At 41.8% G+C, this 19786-nt stretch overlaps 1 protein-coding gene across 2 annotated transcripts; it reads right to left on the bottom strand.

Annotated features, from left to right (window-relative positions):
• Positions 1-74: 74 nt before the first annotated feature.
• On the bottom strand, positions 75-18916 carry LOC125403485 (lipase member M). Of its 2 annotated transcripts, XM_048438860.3 has the most exons (9): positions 18593-18912; positions 13082-13199; positions 10189-10387; positions 9241-9350; positions 6688-6824; positions 6407-6553; positions 4610-4681; positions 3580-3651; positions 75-1143 (listed from the first exon to the last, which is right to left on the bottom strand). In XM_048438860.3, exons 1-9 carry the CDS (start codon positions 18737-18739, stop codon positions 877-879), a joined length of 1269 nt encoding a protein of 422 aa, XP_048294817.2. In that variant the 5' UTR covers positions 18740-18912; the 3' UTR covers positions 75-876. The 2 variants fall into 2 exon arrangements, with proteins under 2 accessions (XP_048294817.2, XP_085549917.1); XM_085693791.2 differs by lacking the exon at positions 6688-6824 and having other exon boundaries at positions 9241-9295; positions 18593-18916.
• Between the last annotated feature and the right edge of the window lie 870 nt (positions 18917-19786).

The following is a 19786-nucleotide window of genomic DNA, read 5'->3' on the forward strand; positions in this document are numbered from 1 at the left end:
TTTCTTCATGGCTTTCATTTGGACCAACTGGTCTCCTATTAGCAGCCGAAAATCTCAGTACTGACACACAGATATGCTATATGAGATACATAATTTTTATTGAAAAACTCATAAATATCCTACAAAATAATCTTTGTGATTCAGTTTAATTCTATTCTAAAGTTGTTTAGCCTAGATTCCACCTATACCATAATTTCATTTTTCTGTTGTTGTCCAAATAGCTTGACTTCCGGAAGTATGACCCTTCCTTTCTGGCGGTAAGACGGCAATGTCCAGATCCTTTTATTCAAGCCAACAGACCAAAGATTTACAGTTTTAATCTGTGTACCACTTCTTCCTTTTACTTCACCACACCAAAATTTAATTTACAGAAACAAAAATTAGTTAGGAAAGGGCGAATGTTATAATGAATGTCTAGAAACTTTTTGTCAGTCAAGTAACAACCACACTGCAAGACGGCAGAAGATCCTGAGCCCCGGAAACCTATGTTCACCAACTTAGCTTCCTCAACTGAAAGAGAAGGGCAGGCATCTGCTTTTGCATCAAACGAAGAAGCCTGAAGTTTGGTTTGGACAGGCAGGTCTTCTGGCATCCCCCCGCCTCTCTGTCCTTCTGTGTAACTGGTGCAGCACGTTTCCAAGCCTGGACATTCCTTCAAAAAATCCTTCTCCTGTGACCCCACCCATAACCAAGCAGAGATAGAGGGAGAAAGGAGGCGGAGTCAAGAGAGAGCCAGCTGACAAAGAAGAGGCCCTGAAGGAACTCCCCGGAGTCAACTGGTGTTGCGCTGTCACGGGTGACCGCAGAAAGGATTCCAGAGCCCTCCAGGATACACGTTATGTGACGCTGTTGCAAGGCTTGCCAACAGCAGGAGCTTCACAACGTGACCTTGCAGGTTCCCTGGGAAAGGCTGGGTTCCCACTTCATCAGGTGTATGATTTCATTGTACACCCGCTGAGGGGCATCCAGCCCCCAGATGAAATCCACATGCGCCCATTCAGGGATGTTCTTGTGGTAGATGAGGTTGGTCACTTCAGAGAGCAGTGTCTGCACGTCATCTGGGTTGGAAAGCCAGTCCTGACCCCCAGTCCACATTGCTGTGGGGACCGTCATATCACGGACTTTGTACCTGATGGGAGTGGGCTAGATAAAAGAGAATAGTTTGAACTCCACATAATATTTTGAACCTCCAAATTTACAGCTTCTATTTCAAGTAAACAGAATGCACATGTCCTGGCTTGTGATGAAAAGTGTGTGTGGGAGTTAGAGTCACATAGAACTCTGCTAAGAACTTCTGTTCCAGGTCTAATTTTAAGGAAAACTTTCTTAACATGATTCAGCTTCAGTGTCTTTATTGTGAAATAGATAACGGCTCTAAAACCTTCCTAGATCCTGTAAGAAGGCATGCAAATTTGTTGTGTGTGTGTGGTGTGCATGTGCCCATCCCCATGTCTATGTGTGTGTGCGCACGTGTGCATGCACACATGTGTGTATGTATTTCTATAGGGATTTAACCCAGGGTTTGATGCATGCTGAACACATGTTCTAACACTAAGCTGCTCTGAAGCCCCTATGTTGTACTTTCGACATTGAATAATGTGTAATTTTCTTATTAAACATTTTGTATGTAAATTTCCTTTTTAAATAATGTCCTTGTTAGTTACAGTTTATGGGACAAAATTGGAGACACTCCACTGAAAAGACAAGGGAATCTGTTACCAAAGTCTGTGTATTCCCAACAGACACAGTGCAGGTTCAGCCTCCCTGAACCTCCCAGAGCAGGGGAAACTACAGATCAGCCTCAGGCACTCAGCGACTCTAAACTAAGGAGGGCATAAAGTTAAATACTTGTCCCAAGCCCATACCCAACTTCACCCTAAACCATCCAAAGAAGTCTTCTTTATCCAGGGAACGTCTGTTCAGACGATGCTGGTAGACTTTCCTGGCAGTCTTAGTCCTTAAGATCAGTCAACACTCAGAAATTTCCATTGAACCAGGGAGGCCGGCTTCTTAGCACAAAACCAACCGCAAGCCAGTTTCAATCCTAGATAGCTCCTTTGTCTTCCTGGCTCCCTAAGAACTTCAGTGACTGCCAAGCAGAAGGACACTCTCTGGTGTGAGTAATGCTCTTTCTCATCCTATGGGTGATAAGATACCCATAATACCCCACCTAGCTCTAGCTGACACCATCTGTGGCATCTTCCCACACATTTGTTTTTCTTCCCTTCGCGGCCATCTTCTTGTGCCTAGTCTGCATTCGTCATCGGCTCTAGAACTCAGCCTATCAAATCTTGATAAATGAAAAACATCTTAGAACTTGAAAGTTCTCTCTAAAGCCATGGTTCTGAAGAGAGTCAAGGGCGATCTCAAAAGAGGTAGTTGAAAAATGTGACTTAAATTTGGTATCTAAGGGCAACCACACAGTTCATCCAATTTCCTAACATGTTAAATCTGAGTGGATTACTGCACTGGAGGTTAAGTATAATGTGAGACCCCCCAAAGAAATAGTAGGCTGTGTATGAACAGTTTTTATATCTATATTCATGATAACCAGGGATCTTCAGTGAGACATTTCTACTCAAAAGAGCATACTCACTCAATTCTAATTCTCCATCTTTCTATTTCATACTCTTGGCAATGTAGTACTATTTGTGTGTTTCTTTTGTATTTTAGATGAAAATTATATTCATTGAAAGTATGATCAGAAAACACATGTGAGTGTGCACATGTGTGTGTGTGTGTGTGTGTGTGTGTGTGTGTGTTGTATCTATCTGAGTATATGAGACACTGTGTGCGTGGATGGAGGCCAGAGGAGCATGGGACAGCTTGTCTACCACAGCTTGTCTTGTCTCCTTGAGACAGGGCTCTTACTGAACCTGGCATACACTATTTTCTTGGCTAAACTGACTGGTCAGTAAGCACCAGGAATCCTCCCATCTTCCACACACAATCCCCAACACTGAGATAGAGAGGCTTGGCCATGCCTGGCTTTTAATGTAAGTATCAAAAGAACTCAGATCCTAATGTTTACACAGCAAATACTCTTACCTTAGGAATATCTCCCCAGTCTGAAAAGGCATCTAAAGGATTGCATGTAGAATGGTTTCTATTTTACAGAGAAGTCCTGGATCATGGCAGCCTACCCACAATCCCACGGGCTTGAGGTACAGAGCCATTACAAACAGGAAGCTCCATCTGCTGCCTCAGGCTCTCTTTACGGTGTTACATTACACCATCATAGTGTCTCTATGTGCATGTTTGTTTTGGTCCTAAAAGGACCCGTTTAGTATGCACTCATTCCTGATTAACTCGACCCCATCTTGCTCCCAAGAAGCCATGGTGCCTTGCTCCTGGGACAGGCTCAATGAAACAGGCCTCCCACTCCTTGCAGAAATGAAGAGTGCTGGATAAGCTGTGCACTTTTCCATTTTCAGATGCAGTTAAACCTTAACTATCATCTCTCCTGCTTGAATTTCTGTGTTTTATTCCTATCTCTGGAATAACATGCCACTGTCACTCCCTTCTCATACGTTTCTGAAGGGGGATGTATTTTTAGCAGGTGATATTTGACAGTCTTACTTGGTTGCATTTCTCCAGATTTTTGGTCTCACTTCCCCAGTCAAAGGCACGGAGTTCACCAGAATTCACTGCCTAGAAAGAGAGAGAGAGAGAGAGAGAGAGAGAGAGAGAGAGAGAGAGAGAGAGAGAGAGGAGGCATTAAAAGGGAGAGATAGGGTATTTGAATGCTCACTCCATCCCATCTTTGGTTGTGAGAAAAGCAGAGAACAAAGCTCTTTGGGCTATTCTCTCATTCCACCCTGACAGTCCTTTTAGAAGAGTGCAAGGCAAAACTCTGACTCTTTTAGGGAGAAATATGGCATGAGCTTTGCCAGTACATCTATTGTAGGAAGTGAGTCTCCGATGTATCAGTGTGGATGGGTGTGTGGTACAATTCCAGATGCAATGGTAGGACTACACACCGCACCTGTGCAATGCCATGCTGATGGGAGAAAGTGCCCAGAGCTTTTCTACGGACTTCCTCCTCCTCCCTCCTCCCTCCTCTCTTCTTCTGTTCTTCCTCTCTCCTTCCTCCCTCCTCCTTCCCTCCTTCTTTCCTCCCTCCCTTCCTCTCTTTTTTCTAATCTACTCTCCATCTCTCTCTTTCTTTTTCCACGTGTGTGTGTGTGCGTGTGCACACCCACACACCCACACACCCCTACCTTTCTCTCCTGAGACTGTAATGCTTACTACACCAAGAACTCCTGTGAAATTTTCTTTCTGCAGTTTGGCCAACCCTAACATTTTTGTTCTGGCTTGACTGTGCTGCTCAGAAAGCTGAGAAGGTCAATTAGAAACAGAACTTTTGCAACTCTGACTCCAGACAGAGAAGAGTCTCATTCGAATCATGCTGCTCTCAAGAGACAGCAAAGACAGGTTTAAGCCACTTTCTGCCCTTGCCTCCTATCACTGGGAATTTCAAATCAGTTCACATTTTAATATCAGTGGCCAGATTCTAACTCAGGATAAACAGAAACCTTCTGGATATATGATTATTCCAGACAAAAAGTGCAAGGATCCTTCCCCAGGGCTGTAAGCTGGGCACTCTTACCTGGCTCCAGTGAAGAATATTCTGCACAGATGTCCCAGCAGGCGAATGGGCCACATAGACATTTGCTCGGCTCTGTAACAAAGCATAATGACTTAAAGACCAGATGTCAGTCTTGTCAAGAACAAACCTCCATGGTGTCAGGGTAAGAAATGGGACCATCATTAAATCACCAGCCATAATCTACTGAACAGAAAAATACGAGCATTTGAGCAACTGCAACTGCCTTCCGGTAAAACCGTGTTGTTCATTGGAGAATGGGTTCTCATTAAAAAGACCTTGCAAGTTTCAGCCCTAGCACTGTAAAAATAGATTAAACACTAATGAATAAGTAACTTTACTAGAGAAATTTAGAACAAAGACTGGAGTATTGGACCTAGCTCTATTATTTGATTTTGCAGGGGATCTGGCAAGTTAGTTAAACCCTGAATTCAGTACACCAGCTCGGACAGTGGAGACATTAGTAACACTTGTTTCTTGGGTGTTTCTTGTTTCGTGTGTTGCTTGTATTGGTTAATGAATAAAGAAATTGCCTTGTCCTAATAGGGCAGAACTTAGGTAGGCAGAAAAAGACAGAACTGAATTCTGGGAGGAAGAAAGCTGAGAGGGAGAGACACCATGGAGTCACCAGAATCAGACATGCCGAATCTTTCCTGGTAAGCCACTGCCTCATGGCAATACATAGATTAATAAAAACGGACTAAATCAAAGTGTAAGAGTTAACCAATATGATATTAGAGCTAATAGGCCAAGCAGTGATTTAATGAACACAGTTTCTATGTGGTTATTTTGGGGCTAAGCTAGCTGGGCAGCCGGGACAAACAAGCGGGCCCTCCTGCAACACTTGGGTTTATTGTCGGGGCAATTTAAATCGGCACAGTACAAATGCCTATTAAATGATGCTTATAACTGAATTCTTTGCTTTCCTTCCTTAAAAAAGACAATTTCTAAGGAATGAAGGACATTATTCCAGTCACTGAAAACGCTACAGGCAGGGCAATCCTCCTTCGTCAGCTCTCCCGGGGATCTCCTGCCCGATGATCCATGCTGTGGCCGAAGTGTTCCTCACTATCATCTCTGTATGATTAGTCCACCATCGCAAATCCTGGAGCAGTGGTTCTCAGCCTTTAATGCTGAGAACCTTTAATACAGTTCCTCATGCTGTGGTGATCCACAGCCATAAAACTATTTTGTTGCTACTTCGTAGCTGTCATTTTGCTATTGTTATGAATCATGATCTAAATATCAGAATATCTGATATGTGACCTCTGTGAGGATCATGACCCCACAGAGAATCGCTGTCCTTGAGACTCAATTTCAGTTTGTTTTAAAATTACTTCATAGCCCCACTTTTTATCTGCCAAGTCTATTTTCCTTCCTTCTCTAGGAATTATCTCAAGAGTCACATCATCTTCAACTCATACATGCTAGAGATCTCACTGGGTGATGCCACCAGAATCTATACCTAAGCCAAGCTGAAATTCCCATTTCTGTCACCAAAATGCAAATCAAAAGTCCTCACGTGGAGGGTAGAGATGAATAATGTCTGGTTGATTGACTGCCTGCTTCCTGGTGACTTTTCTCCATGTATTTATTTCCTGTAGGTTTTCAACTTTTGCATGTAATCTGTCAAGTTAGGGTCGGGCAATGCAAGCTTGCCCAACACTTTCTTACAGTTAGGAAATCGCAAATTACATGCTGCACACACCATGTCTCCAGCCCTTGGCTGGTGTTAGTTCATCTTCAAGGACTGAGACTAAGAACTCCCGACTTGGCTTAGGAAATGAAGCTCCTACTCACCATGTTCATATTGTTCGTGTTGAATCCCCCCAGAAGTAATATGATGTTGCTGCAGATTTGGTCAAGAATCATCTGGCCACAAAGGTAAATAAAGAGCTGTCTGAAAAATCTAGTCTGGTACAAAAATTCTTGCCTGCCAAATAATCCCTGTAAAGATAAGAAATGAAGTAATGTCCATGACAACATACCCAGGAACAAAAATGGGCTCCATTTAAAGTATACATTTTAAGAAACTGGGCTGAAAGACTTCCCTGCAGACAGACATCTGGGCTGTCACATACCTTGATCATCATATCTGGCAACAGCAGAAATTTGGTTCCAGGACTTTTTGCATATTTAACAGTGGCTATAGGGGCTAAGGCAAAATACATTTTGATTTTATGAGCTAGCTCTGGCATCGTGGAAAATGCAATAAAGCCTGGAAGAGAGAACAATCACTGTGGGTATAGAATGTCCAAGAACTCATAAAAATTTGTCAAAATCTTCTAATAATTATGCATGACCATGTTTTAACCTTCCTCTGTTGCACTTGTAGGATTCAGGGATGTCACGTGTGTATGGGTGCAGCGGGAGGCTCAATGCAAAACCTCTCGTGTTTCACATGACACCTTTCATATTTGGTTTTAGGTAGTATGTTCTCAATGAGTTAAATTGTTCAGTGTGTGCACCCAGAATAGAAAGAACATTTTCCCCCAAATACTCTTATCGAAGACCTCTGCTGAATCTATGAAAGAGAAATGTTGTCCCATGAATCCAGGAAATCATGCATATATGCACATTTGAAATAACGAATGTATGCACATTCTGTCTTTAGGCCGATGTCTCCAGGTTGATGGATGGGATAGGAAAAAGCTGACCCCTGACTTCTGTTCAGTTCCCAGAACCTGAATGGGTCTGAGAGAAGACAGAATCTTTCTGTATAGTCCTTCCTCTGCGCCTGACTGCTTTGCTAACTGTAGCAAAGGCAAGCACAAGAGAGACTTGCTACCCTCTCTCGCTCTCTCAGCTGTGCTGTGGGTACAAATGGCCTAGCCTGAGCAGATTTAGTTTTGACCAGGTTAGACCTCTCCTCAAATGTTGAGAGCTGAGAACCCTAAATGACCTCTCCAGGAAAACTTCTCATCATGCAAAGAAAGTTCGAGGTTTTTACTTGGACAGCCCCATGGTTTGCCATTAGACTAATGCATGCTTTCTTGCTCGTTCCTCTCAAAACAGCATCTAGCCTTGCCATTTGAGTGAGAGCGGAATTTCACTTCCTAAACATAGGAATTTCAGAGAAAAGTAAATGACTTTTGTATTCATTGGGAAAAATTGTAGCTAGTGAAAAGACAAGTTTGGTGACACCATTTATGATCAATGAGAACTTTGGCAGAAAAAGACCACCTGGAGAGTCAATACCCACAACCAGAGTGACTGTATGGTGTACTGGCACCATGGTGTATTGCTGAGTTAAGACAACAGCAAGAATCCTAGGGGTTAAGCTTGCGCTGAGTGAGGTCTATGAGCCTGAATTCATAACGCTTTAGTAGGATAGCAGACTTCAAAGGAATCCATATCGGTTCCTTGACAGATTGGATTTAGTAATCCTCAGTGGTTGTGAAGATGGAAGTAAGACTCTTATAGGAGTTGAGGAGTGTGTGTGTGTGTCTGTGCGCTCACACACGTGTATGTGTGTGTACTTCCCATTCAATGTGTTGTCCTCACGGCGTGTTAGTTTTTTGACACATAAGTGCAGATATTGGCTTAGTGGCTCACGGTTAAGTCCTACTTCTTTCATTATGTCACAATTCATTCACCTAGAAAATGGGGATATGATTTTTTTCCCAAATATTCCCGTTCAGAGATGAGGCAAAATGATGCATTTCTGATGACAAGCAGTTAGTAAATATTCTTTTAAGGCAATTATTATTATTATAAAATTAAAACATTAAAAATATGGTATTGAACCCACTTAACTTCATCTTTCTAAAGAGTATAACGCCTGTCTTGGTAGTTAGACACGGCTTCCCTGATTAAAAAAAAAATATGTCTTTTTCCCTAGAAAACTGTAATTCTGCTCTCAACCCAGATTTAGCCTTAGAAAAAAAAACAAAAGAGACCTGATGAGTCCCAGGTTTGAAACCCTCCTTTTGTTACACAGCTCTTCCTTCTGGTGCAAGCCCAATAGTGTTTTTTTCATTAGTTTGGGTCTGATGAGACCAGAACAGTCAACATCCCCACGTCCCCAGGTAAGTGATCTTGTTCTGAGGGACTGCCAGGCACGTCTCTCACAAATTCACTCAAAGCATGACATACTAACAGGAAGAGAGAAACTTGAGGCAATACCATCAGTTCTGTTTGTCCGTCGATGAGAGATAGCATGTTGTATCTTTGCTACTGTTCACTGTGAGGCCAACTTTGAACTCAAGACTTCATGCCCTGAACACATTCATTGAGTGTATACTAGGACTACACACTTTTATTACAACTGTGTTGTAGACAAAATACTGGACTTCACAGAGCTAACATACACTATTGTACTAAAGTGGTCCAATTAGAATACCCTTAAGAGAGAATTCTTGTCTCCATTTTGCAGATGATGAAATTGAGACCAGCATGATTAAAAGATTTGCTTTGGGATATCATCTAAGGCGTGGCAGAGACGGCATTTACATCCATACCATTGTTCTTTCTGCCACATCCCAGGCCTCCTTCAGTTCAGCCTCTATTCCCTGAAGCTTTTAGAGCCCCTGAAGAGGAGAAGGTCAGGTGAGGGGGGGAACTGACTGAGCCCAGCCACAGTTTTGGTCTCAGGTTCATACTTCGGCAGATACAAACCTTTCCCGGGAACCTACCCATGGTGGTGCCTTGTGAATAGCCAACATAATAGATCTTTTTCTGGCCTGTTTTCTGTAAGATAAAGTTTATCACAGCGGGAAGGTCAAACCTAGCCATTTCATCATAACTACAAGAGGGAAAAAGCAAAGTTAGATGACATTTATGATACAAACAGAGCACAGCCAAAATCACGCGCTTCCCATGCCCAGGTTCTGCCAACGAGGTCCCTAGGGTAAGCTCGACTAGCTTCTTCCTGTGCCTCAGAACCCTCAAAATGGACTTGTTCCAAACCTGTGGTGACACTGTGAGGCCACCGAGTGATAGAAATGTCATTCTCTCTGGATACGATAGCAGAGTGATGATTTTTAAATCGCTTTGGACACGCAAGCCACCTTCTAATGTGAGAAGCGTTCTACCCCATGAGCAGAACCGCACAGTGGGATGCAGATTTCTTTGTCGGACAGATACTGGAAGTGGAGCAGAACTCATGTCTGATGAAGTGGATAAGAACGGGTTGAATATCAGTAGTAAGTGAGGACCTTAGGAGCTTGAGTTATGAGAGACACTAGTTAAGTTGGTGGCATACAAAGCTTAATACATCCCCATTTAATGACACTTGGTCTCCTCTCCTGGGGGTATCAGCCATGTTGTCACATATGAGGGAGTTAATTCTAGATACTCACTCACACAAAAATGAACTTAAAGTTTTCTCACTCCAGTCTCAACCACCCGACACCGGCCACTGTTCTCACCCCACTGTTAGCCAGACCTTGGGAAACCCATTCTTCTCCATTCTTAGCCAAAGCATCACAAAATGGTTAAGAAAAGAAAACCCCGGGGAAATATCAAGTTGAGATTTTGGTGATACAACTAAATGAGCTATCCAAATGCTACAAGTCACGATTCTTTACCCAGTTCTTCCAGGCACATCTATGGCCACCTCTATCCTCAAAGTTTTCTTGTACCTGAAAGCCCAGAACTCATCTTGATCTATAGAGAGAGTCTTGTGTTTCCGAGACCAGGTATTTCCTCTGCTGTTTCCCATCCACACATCAAAGCCAGCATCCGCCAGAATGAAACCGAGGCTGTTGTTGGGCAGGTTGGAAATCCAGTTGCTAGCATCCCCAAGAAGGCCATGCTGCAGTAACACCACTGGCCTGGATCCTGTAGACAGGAGAAAATTCCAACTGGGGTGAGATGTTCTCTGTTCTTCTTGCTTTCTCTACAAACAAGGACTTGCATGCCAGGAATCTATGTGCAAATCTTTCTTTTGCCGCTTACTAGTTGGAATATCTTTTGACTTGTTAAAGCTTTTTTGTGTTTTAGTTTCTTTACCACCAGAAAATAGCTTTTTTTTATATATGAATAAATAAGATACATCACAGGGAACAGGCAACACACTGCCTGTCAAAGGAACTTTAAGTACGGCACTGTTAGTATTAGGTCCTCAGAAAATATCTGGGCTGTTTCAGAAGAGGCTATTTTATAATGACGAACACACACATGTACATATATAACACGGTCTAAGGCTACTACATGTAAAAATGACCCTCACTTCAGAAAAATGCGCCTCTCAGAATAAAGATATAAGCTGGGGGTGGTGGTATACACATGCAATATCAGGATTGAGGCGGCTAATTCAGGTAGATCATGATTTTGAGGTCAGTCAGGGCGACATAGCAAGACACTGTGAAAACCTAAATAAATAATCGTTATCAATTACAGCCCATTAGGAAGTAAAGGGAACTGTACAAATATCAACCACTAGGGGGCTGTATTGCACATCAATTGGGCAAAAAGGCTTTTTCAATGCTCGTGCCAGTCACCAGTGTGAGCTATATATAGCTTGAGCCTCAGAGAGGCGCTGGTGATCTCTTCCATACTGATCAATCAATACGTTCACTTGACTGGAAGAACCAAGCCTGTAGGATTTGTGAAACTTAGTGAAAAGTCTGTTCCTCGGGTATTCATTTATTTGCACATTTCGTTCCCTCATCTCACAAATAAACTTCTCAAAACCTAGCCTAGTCTCAGCCTCGTGTTAGCTGTTGCACAGGCCTTGAGTGAAATAGAGGTCCCTGTTTTCATTGAGTTTCCACTCTGGTAGAGGAGAAAACAACCTGTTAAGAAAGTAGCTACCGTATGGAATGTCTTTCGGCGTTATAAGGGAAAGTAGGAGGGAGAGAGGCCGGATGTTAACAGCTGGTATGAGGCTGCATTCTGACTAGGGTGGTCAGGGAACAAGAAGGGTCTTGGAAAGTTGCAAAGAAAAAATTGCAAGTTCAAAGGCAGTGGGGTGGAAACCACGTAGAGCCGCATCAAGTTGAACATGCGTCAAACCGGCTGTCATTTTCAAAAGGCTATCCCAGTACAAATCGGGATAAACAGAATTCTGAACTTTTACATCAAAGACCAATAATGATTACCCAGTATTTGTTAAGAACGTGTTGGTTGTGTTTTTTTTTACTCTTTTGGCTTTTTTGGGGACCTTTCTATTACTTCTGTGTATCCTACTTTCTTATTTAACCAATGGTTGGCTGTGTAAATGGGTGGCTGGTCCCTAGTGTCTTCCTTTCCTTATTCTTGCTCCTTCCTCTTTTCTCTCTTTTTCTCCTTTCATTTATTCTCTCCTCCTGGCAGCCCACCTATCCCTCTCCTGCCTAGCTATTGGCTATTCAGCTCTTTTTTTTTTTTTAGAGAAATCAGGTGTTTCAGACAGATACAGTAACACAGTTTTACAGAGTTAAACAAATACAGCATAAAATAAGACAATTGCATCCCTAAAACAAATGTTCCACAACATAAACAAATGTAGCACATCCTAAAATAATATTCCACAACAATCATGGGCTGCACTCTAATGAACATCTTGTTTTAATTGACATATACTAGCAAATATTAGCACAGAATTTCTGGTGTGGTGTGTCGCAGAGTTATAATAAAAATGACATGAGACTAAGAAAATGAAGCACTTAGTATTATAGTGGGCAGACAGAGAGGACCCAAGAAGTTATATTTTGGCACCCATGACAAGCAATGTAGCTGCTGTTCAGAAAATAAAAGGCACAGAGACCAGTGGAAACCAGTTCACACATACTTTGTTGATGAGGATGAAAGTTTACAAACAGCATCAACTGAGAATCTCATAGAAAAACAAAAACTAAGCAATTGACAAACACATGCTGAAAATTAAATAGTTGTGCGTAGATCCTGGTTCCTCCTCCTTAGTGGAAAAGGAGGCAACCTCATAAATATCTGAAATACTCTTTGGGTAAGGAACAAATTTCACAGTGTCGAGCTTCCAACACTTGATTGGAGCTTTCATTCTTCATGAACAGAGGTTGATATGATCTTTTCAAGGGATCATCAGGGAATGCTCTAGAATTTTATGTAGGAGGGATTTGGAAATAGATTAAGTGTCAGAAGACATTTTTAACTTTTAAAAATTCATTAAAATTGATTTTTCTTGAAGACTTTGTTTTGTTCTGTTTGTGGGTTTTACTTTGTATCTATCTGTCTGTCTGTCTGTCTATCTATCTATCTATCTATCTATCTATCTATCTATCTATCTATCTATCTATATATCGTGGTGTGACTGAACCCAGGGCCCCACAAATTCTTGTCATGTGTTCTACCCCTAATCTCCCTCTCTAGATCAAAGGTAATTTTGAAAAGAAAACACGTCTGAGATAGCTGAATATGGGTATGGATGGGATGTAATATGATATGGGGGAACTGACATTATCTTTCAGCCTAACCAAGAGACCTCAGACTGACTGCCCTAAGAACCAAACTTAATTCTACATATCAAGAAAGTCTAGGCTGAAAGAAGATTATCCTCCTGGGGTGATACCATACCTTCCTTTTTGACCTGAGTCAATCCTTGAGGAATTCTGTTCACAGATAGGATATACCCGTCTTCGGTTACAACTTCATACTCCTCACTGGGATAACCCTTGTGTTTGATGATTTCACTCTACGGGAAACAAACAAAAACCTTACAGTTGATTTAGCATTCAGCTCTACGCATCACTGTCCCAAGGTCTCAAGAGTAGCTTATCTGGTGTTGCAAGGTCCTTATCGGTGGCTTTCATTTGTGTTTATGTTTTTCAGTACTGGTGATCAAACCCAGGGCCTTCCATACTAGGCAGATGCTCTACCACTGAACTCTACCCCATCTCTCTCACTTCTTTGCTGTTCATGTGGAGACTGAACAGGTCATGGCTTTCAGTAGTCAAGGTCAACTCTGCCGATCTCCCCTGGCACTTTCTAGGAAGGCAGAGCATGGCTATAGAGTCTACTGTATTAGGAGCTCTGAAGGTACATCTCAGTAATGTGTTTCCAAAAGGTCTTCACAGGGTTCTGATATTTGAAAAATACTGAACCAGAACGTGGATTCCAAAGCCTGAATGTATCCCAGAATCATTCAGGGCCACTGAACATATGAAATCTTAGGCTCAGGACAGGTTAGAAATCAGGCCGTTGTTCTGCAATGCACGTCCGTTCTGGGGGTGTCTTGGGGACATTCCTCAGCCCCACAGTCTTTCAGACTCTTTCAGCTTTAAATTTACAGACAGTAATTCTTAAGCTTTTAGACAGAAAACCTCCTTGGATTTGGGGATAGCTATAAAAGTGTTATACATAAGATTTTTTTGGTATGCAATTTCAAGATTCTCAAACACCTTCAAGCCTACACTGGATCACTGGCTAAACTCCAGATAGTAGTGCATGCTGAAACTCTTCCTCCTAAGCATGCTCACGGCTCTTGACATCGGTCACCATCTCATCAGTCAGAGGAGGGGACCTTTTCAATCAGGGGTTGCAGCAAAATGAATAAGAAAGGAGAAGCCGTGTACCAAAGGCCCAGCACTGAATACAGAGCAATAAGCATAGTCATTACGAAAAAAGGTCAAACCAGCGGCGGTGCACACCTTTAATCCCAGCACTCAGGGGTGGGGGATTGAGGGTGGGGGCAGAGGCGAAAAAATCACTGTAATTTTAAGGCCAGCCTGGTCTACAAAGCAAGTTCCCAGGAGACTGTTGTACAGAGAGAACCTGTCTTGGAAAAAACAAAACAAAACAAAACAAAACAAGACAAGCAAACAAAAGGCTGAGGTCTCCTGTTGGACTCTAACTTGATGCACAAGTTGCCTGCATGATATTGAAAACTTTAGCTACTTATTATTCTTTGCTTTATTCCTCTGCTAGTTCATACTATATAGGATAAGGCAAAGAATATGTATAGAACCCTAATGCAATGCCTGACACCAATGATAGGGACTCAGTAGAAATTATATACAATTAAAATCCAATAAGTACACAATTAAAACCCAACTAACAAAGCATTATGGAATTGTGTGTGTGTGTGTGTGTGTGTGTGTGTGTGTGTGTGTGTGTGTGTGGGCACGTCACTATTGCATAATTAATTTAAATAGTTTTGATCATGTATTAAACCTATGTAGAGGGCTTGTCAAGACACAAATTGCTGGATTCCATTCTCAGAGTTTTGGTAGGTCTGGGGTGGACCCAAAGCATTGTTTTTTTTTGTTTTGTTTTTTTTTAAATTCATCTCTCATACATTACATCCCAACTGCTGTTTCTCTCCTTTCACTCTTCCTAGTCCCTTTCCCCCAACTTCTTTTTCTCCCCTAGATCTACTTCTTCTCCATTTCCCTTCAGAAAAAGAGCGAGTCTCCTAGAATGTCAAGGTAAACTTGGCCTAACAAGATACAGTAAGATGAGGCACTGATATTTCTAACAAGCTTCCAGATGCTGAAGAAGCTATTTGTTCTGGATACTATCCTTCAAGAGTTGCTGTTGGGGTCAGCTTGGCGAGACAAGATACACACATGAAATGTTTGAGAGCCCCTGAGAAAGTTTATGTAATATAGGGGTGGGTGGGTGATGTGTCAATGGTTGAAGGATGTGACGAAAGGAAGGCAGGAAGGGATTCTGACCAGGGAGAAATCCACGAACAAGACCAGCTAAGCAAAGAAGAGAGGGAGATAGAAAATTTGAGTTTGTCTAAGACTGAATAGGTACTACCTAAGAGAAACTAGGAGGTAGATTTTGGGGACATGGGCATCTTAGAAAAAATAGGATTATTATAGGGCCCTGTCTTCCCTGTTTCTCGAGGCCGAAGCACAGGATGCAAGAATTGTTTACGCTAACCAGCTTAGCTTCCCCTGCTCATTCTGCCAGCTGGAGGGAATTAGTTCAAAGCCTTGTTTCTGTCTTTGCTATGATAATTTCACCTGCTAAGGAAGGTCCTCACAGGCGCCCTAAATCTCCTCCCATCTGTCTCTCAGGGTCCCCACCTCGATACCCCCTACATGGAGGCTCCAGTTGGCGCCAAGTGGTCAACACTATGATCTCACTTCCAGATGGGAGGGGGCTCTTGTCCTCTTGCCTCCAAGTACATAAGCTGACATGTGCTAAATAAAGTGGCCATTTACCCTTTGGACAAATGATCCGGTGTCTCTGTGTGTTGTGTGTCTGTTTTCAACTCCTAGGATATTAATCCAGACTCACGGTGTGGTATGGGAAGCGCGCCCTGTACCGGAGAGTGAGGTTTCGCAGATAAGTGCGGGACAAGTGATTATATATTAGTAAACACTGTTAACAGATGGTCAACAGGCTGTATTTGGCAGGAGAACTTACACAGGATAATATTAAAACACAAATTTGTCTACATAAAAATACACATCCAACATATTCAAAGATGTCTTAGTAATCATTTTTCCTTTTTGTTTTGTGGATAGATCTCTTTCTCTTTGTAACCCTGGACGTTCTTGCTATGCAGTTTAGGCTGGCCTTGAAATCACAGCGATCCATTTGCTTCTGAATTCTGAGTGTTGGGATTCAAAGTACATACCACTATGCCTGGCTGCATAGCCATTTTTTAGAGTTACATCTATCAATGTATATGCACATATATACATGTGTGTGTGATATTAACATGCACACATATATGTATTTTGAGTCAGAGACTCACTGTAGAGTCCAAGCTGGGCTTGAACTTGGACTCCCTCTGCCCTCCTAAGCGTAAAGTAAAAATTCTAACCATATTTAATATTTAACTTTCAACATAATTAAATTTCAACATATTTAACTTTCAACATATCTATTTTAAAATTTTTTCCTGAAAGAAAAAAATCAGTTATATGAATTAAAACATTACTCTAAGAATGTTTACCTATTCTGTTTGTTTCTTTGTGTGTGTGTATGTTGCTATATTCTGGGGTCAAGAGTTCCCTCTGCTTCCCCTAGAAGCTTGTGACTGCAGATGTGTGCCACTATACCCAGCTACAAGCATTCTTAATAGACATATTGCATGTGAATTATGCTTTAAAACATGTCTGCTCTCTGAGAATCCCACCTGAAACAAATAGGCACACCACAAAGTAGAATGTGATACAGAAAATTGATTAATGTTCTTAGAGCTTTTTTTAAAACCTTGGGAAATTCTTCATGGTATATATTGTTAATAAAAAGTGTTGGCAAACTGTATACAATGTTCCTTAGTCTTCTCAGAAAATTCATAAATTTACAAGAAGATTACAGGACACAACAAAACTGTTGGGATTAGCTTGGTGTATGAATGTGTTAACACATTAGTCGTTATTGGCTCTGAAGTTCTTAGGTTTTGTATAGCAGAATCATACTGCTCTTATAATAAAAATACTAAGATTTAAAAGTCAACTCATGATAAGCTACTCTCATCTTGAATACGGCTTGAATATGGCATGCTTTCAGATGCTCCAGTTCCTCAACACGCCAACCTCTTCGCCAGCAACCCCCTTCCTCCTATTTATTCTTCTGGCTACAGGCAACAAAACATTTCCCTAAAGTCTGGGTTAGTTTTCTCTATTTTAAGCTTTCCTCCATTGGATCTCAGTCTTGTGATGAGTAATTGAGAGTTAGCCTTTTGTGCTGGGTTGTCAGCTCAGTGAAGAAAGGGCATCTGATTTTCTGGGATTTCTCTGTAGCCTCGGTGCATAGCCCAACTTCAGGCATCCGCAGTGGGGGAGCCCAGCTCCTTCCAGAGATCCTGACAGCCTGGAGCTGCTGGGCATGTTGGCCTAGGAAGGCAATCTTTGTCAAAGAGACTCCCCAGATGCTAGAGAACTTTGTGTGAGGCATTCAGGATTCCTTAACATTAGCAGTAATGTATTGGGAGGGCAAACATCAGGTAACCTGTAGGATGATTGAAAGAAGCCCGATACCTGTACTCTGTCGACTCAGAACATTTCTGCAGTCTGTAAGCTTTAGAAACTATAATAGCAGATGATGGCGATGAAGCCTGACAGTCCTGTGGGGATTCATTAAAAAACAAAACAAAACAACAACAACAACACAAACCTTCTACTCCTTCATTATAGTCTGCACTAGAAGAAAAGAATGTTTGTATAGAAAGGGTTTTCAGTCCCCAGACATTAAGTTTCCTCTCTCAATGGATATATCAGGTGAGGCTGAGGAGCATCCAGCACAGTCATCTCACTCATCTGGAAGTTGACTCTCCACCCTGTCACGTGGTATGGTTTATTGCGTAATGGTTATAATTACAGTCCTGTGTCTAGGTGAGCCTGAATTTAAATTGTAGGTCTACCAAGTAGCAGCGGTGGGGCTCGTTTAACTTGTTTAAATGCCTCTTTGATCTTAGTGCCTTGATTTGAACAGTACAGATAATTGTATCTCCAGGACAGAGCACTGAAAATGAAATTGTATCTCTACCATTTTTATTTCAATGCCGTCTATGGAATAAATGATATTGTACGGTGATCATAAACCAACTAGGGGTTTGAAAGTACATACAAAAATTCTCCGGAGGACTTCTGAAGAGATATGCTGTTCCCTGTGCATCGTCTCCCCACATCTTCTCTAACATAAACAGGGACCTCTCATTGCTATTTGACAGAGTTAGCATCCAGAGCAGGATGTGAGTAGAAGCTACTAGAAACAGATGCTCTCACAGCAAGAGGTCAGGGGTGACGCTTTTATCAAAAGGACAAAGCAACAAATGTCTTTCATTCAAAGACAGAATGAAAGTCATCAAGGGTCTAAGACAGGTCACACATGTTTTGGTTCTTTCTTTATTGGGTGAATCTGAGAATTCAAGGAAAAATTAAGTTGTTCTTAAAGCCCAAAGAGATTAAGTCATTCACCCTAAATCACTGAATTTGATTGGGAACCCCAAGGCCTACTGCTAGCTAGTTTAGTTTTTTCCAGCTCAGTGTGTTATTTTTCACCATACTGTTCTAGCATAAAACATCTCAATACAGAAAAATACACAGCATGCAACTACTGCACAAATGCAAGCACTAACACATAGCCCTTTATTTCCCCCAAATATGAAAAACCCCAACTTACAACATTCATGAATGCTTCCGGATCTGCAGCTTTTGTTGGCATATGTCCCGAGTTCACATTTCTTTGGAGTAAATAAGCCACCAGGATCAGAAGCCATATCTCCACTCTGTGTGATACAGTCCATGCTCTTGACAAGATTTCTGACATGGTCCAACATCTGCATTTGCTTTGTTCCTAAGGATGTGACAACCGCATCTGGAGTCAGGGGAAGAACCTGGAGGTTTAAAACATCTTTTGTGTGTTTTCCAGCGGCAAAAATCCGAAGCAGATAAAGCAGATTTGGGAATAGGAACGAACCAACATGTGTAGGCTGCAAACATTGCTTAGAATGTCACAATCCCATCTGGCTCCTCCTGTTCCTGCCTCACTCATCTTGTAAACACCAATCCTTCCACTTCTAGGTGTGTCCAACTTTCCTTATTGCAACTGGGAGTTTCATGCATGTTCTATATAGCCCATAAACACTTGTTGGTCATCGCCATGGAAGAAGGGCTACAGCAAGCACCTCCCTTTGCTTAGTTCTTATCTTTGATGAATAGCAAGACATGGAGCCTGCAGAACACACTGCAAGTTTCTGTAGCTGCATATGCTGGCTTCAGTCATCACTGTCCGGTAACTGAAGATCAAACGCAGGACTAATTACTTTTATTTGAAATGCCAGAAACTTGAAGAACATTTCTTATTTTTCGTTCTGGGTAGAAATATTAATTGTAAGAAAACAATCTCTGTTTAGCTGTTTCTCTCAAGTTTAATACATATATACTAAATTTTAAATTGGACTTGTAGTTATGAGTTGTTGTTGACAGTGATACCTTGTAATTAAATCACCTGAAGTAACCCAAATAATGAGTGGCAGCTTAGTTATTTTTATGAACTATGTGTCCTCGTTAAGCAGACTGTGAGATAATGTGAGAGCAGCTCCTTGACTTGTTATTAATTGAGCATGCCAAGAAGGAAGATTTATTAGTTTAAGACTGTGCTTCAAGTTAATAAAAAATATACTAAGGTAACTTCTCTGTGTTTAACATCAAGTCTTCAGCTTTAACAGCAGCCACACCCATTTGTAGACTTTGGGAATGTAGTGGGGGAAGAAGCCAAAGTTAAATCTGGAAAGACGACTCCGTGGGACCGCGTCTGCCCAAATGACTCATCCTTCACCATTCCTACAGGCTGGGTAGGTACGAAGAGGCAAAC

The sequence above is a fragment of the Myodes glareolus genome, chromosome 7, assembly GCF_982192425.1.
Source record: "Myodes glareolus chromosome 7, mMyoGla1.1, whole genome shotgun sequence".
Taxonomy (NCBI): Eukaryota; Metazoa; Chordata; class Mammalia; order Rodentia; family Cricetidae; genus Myodes; species Myodes glareolus.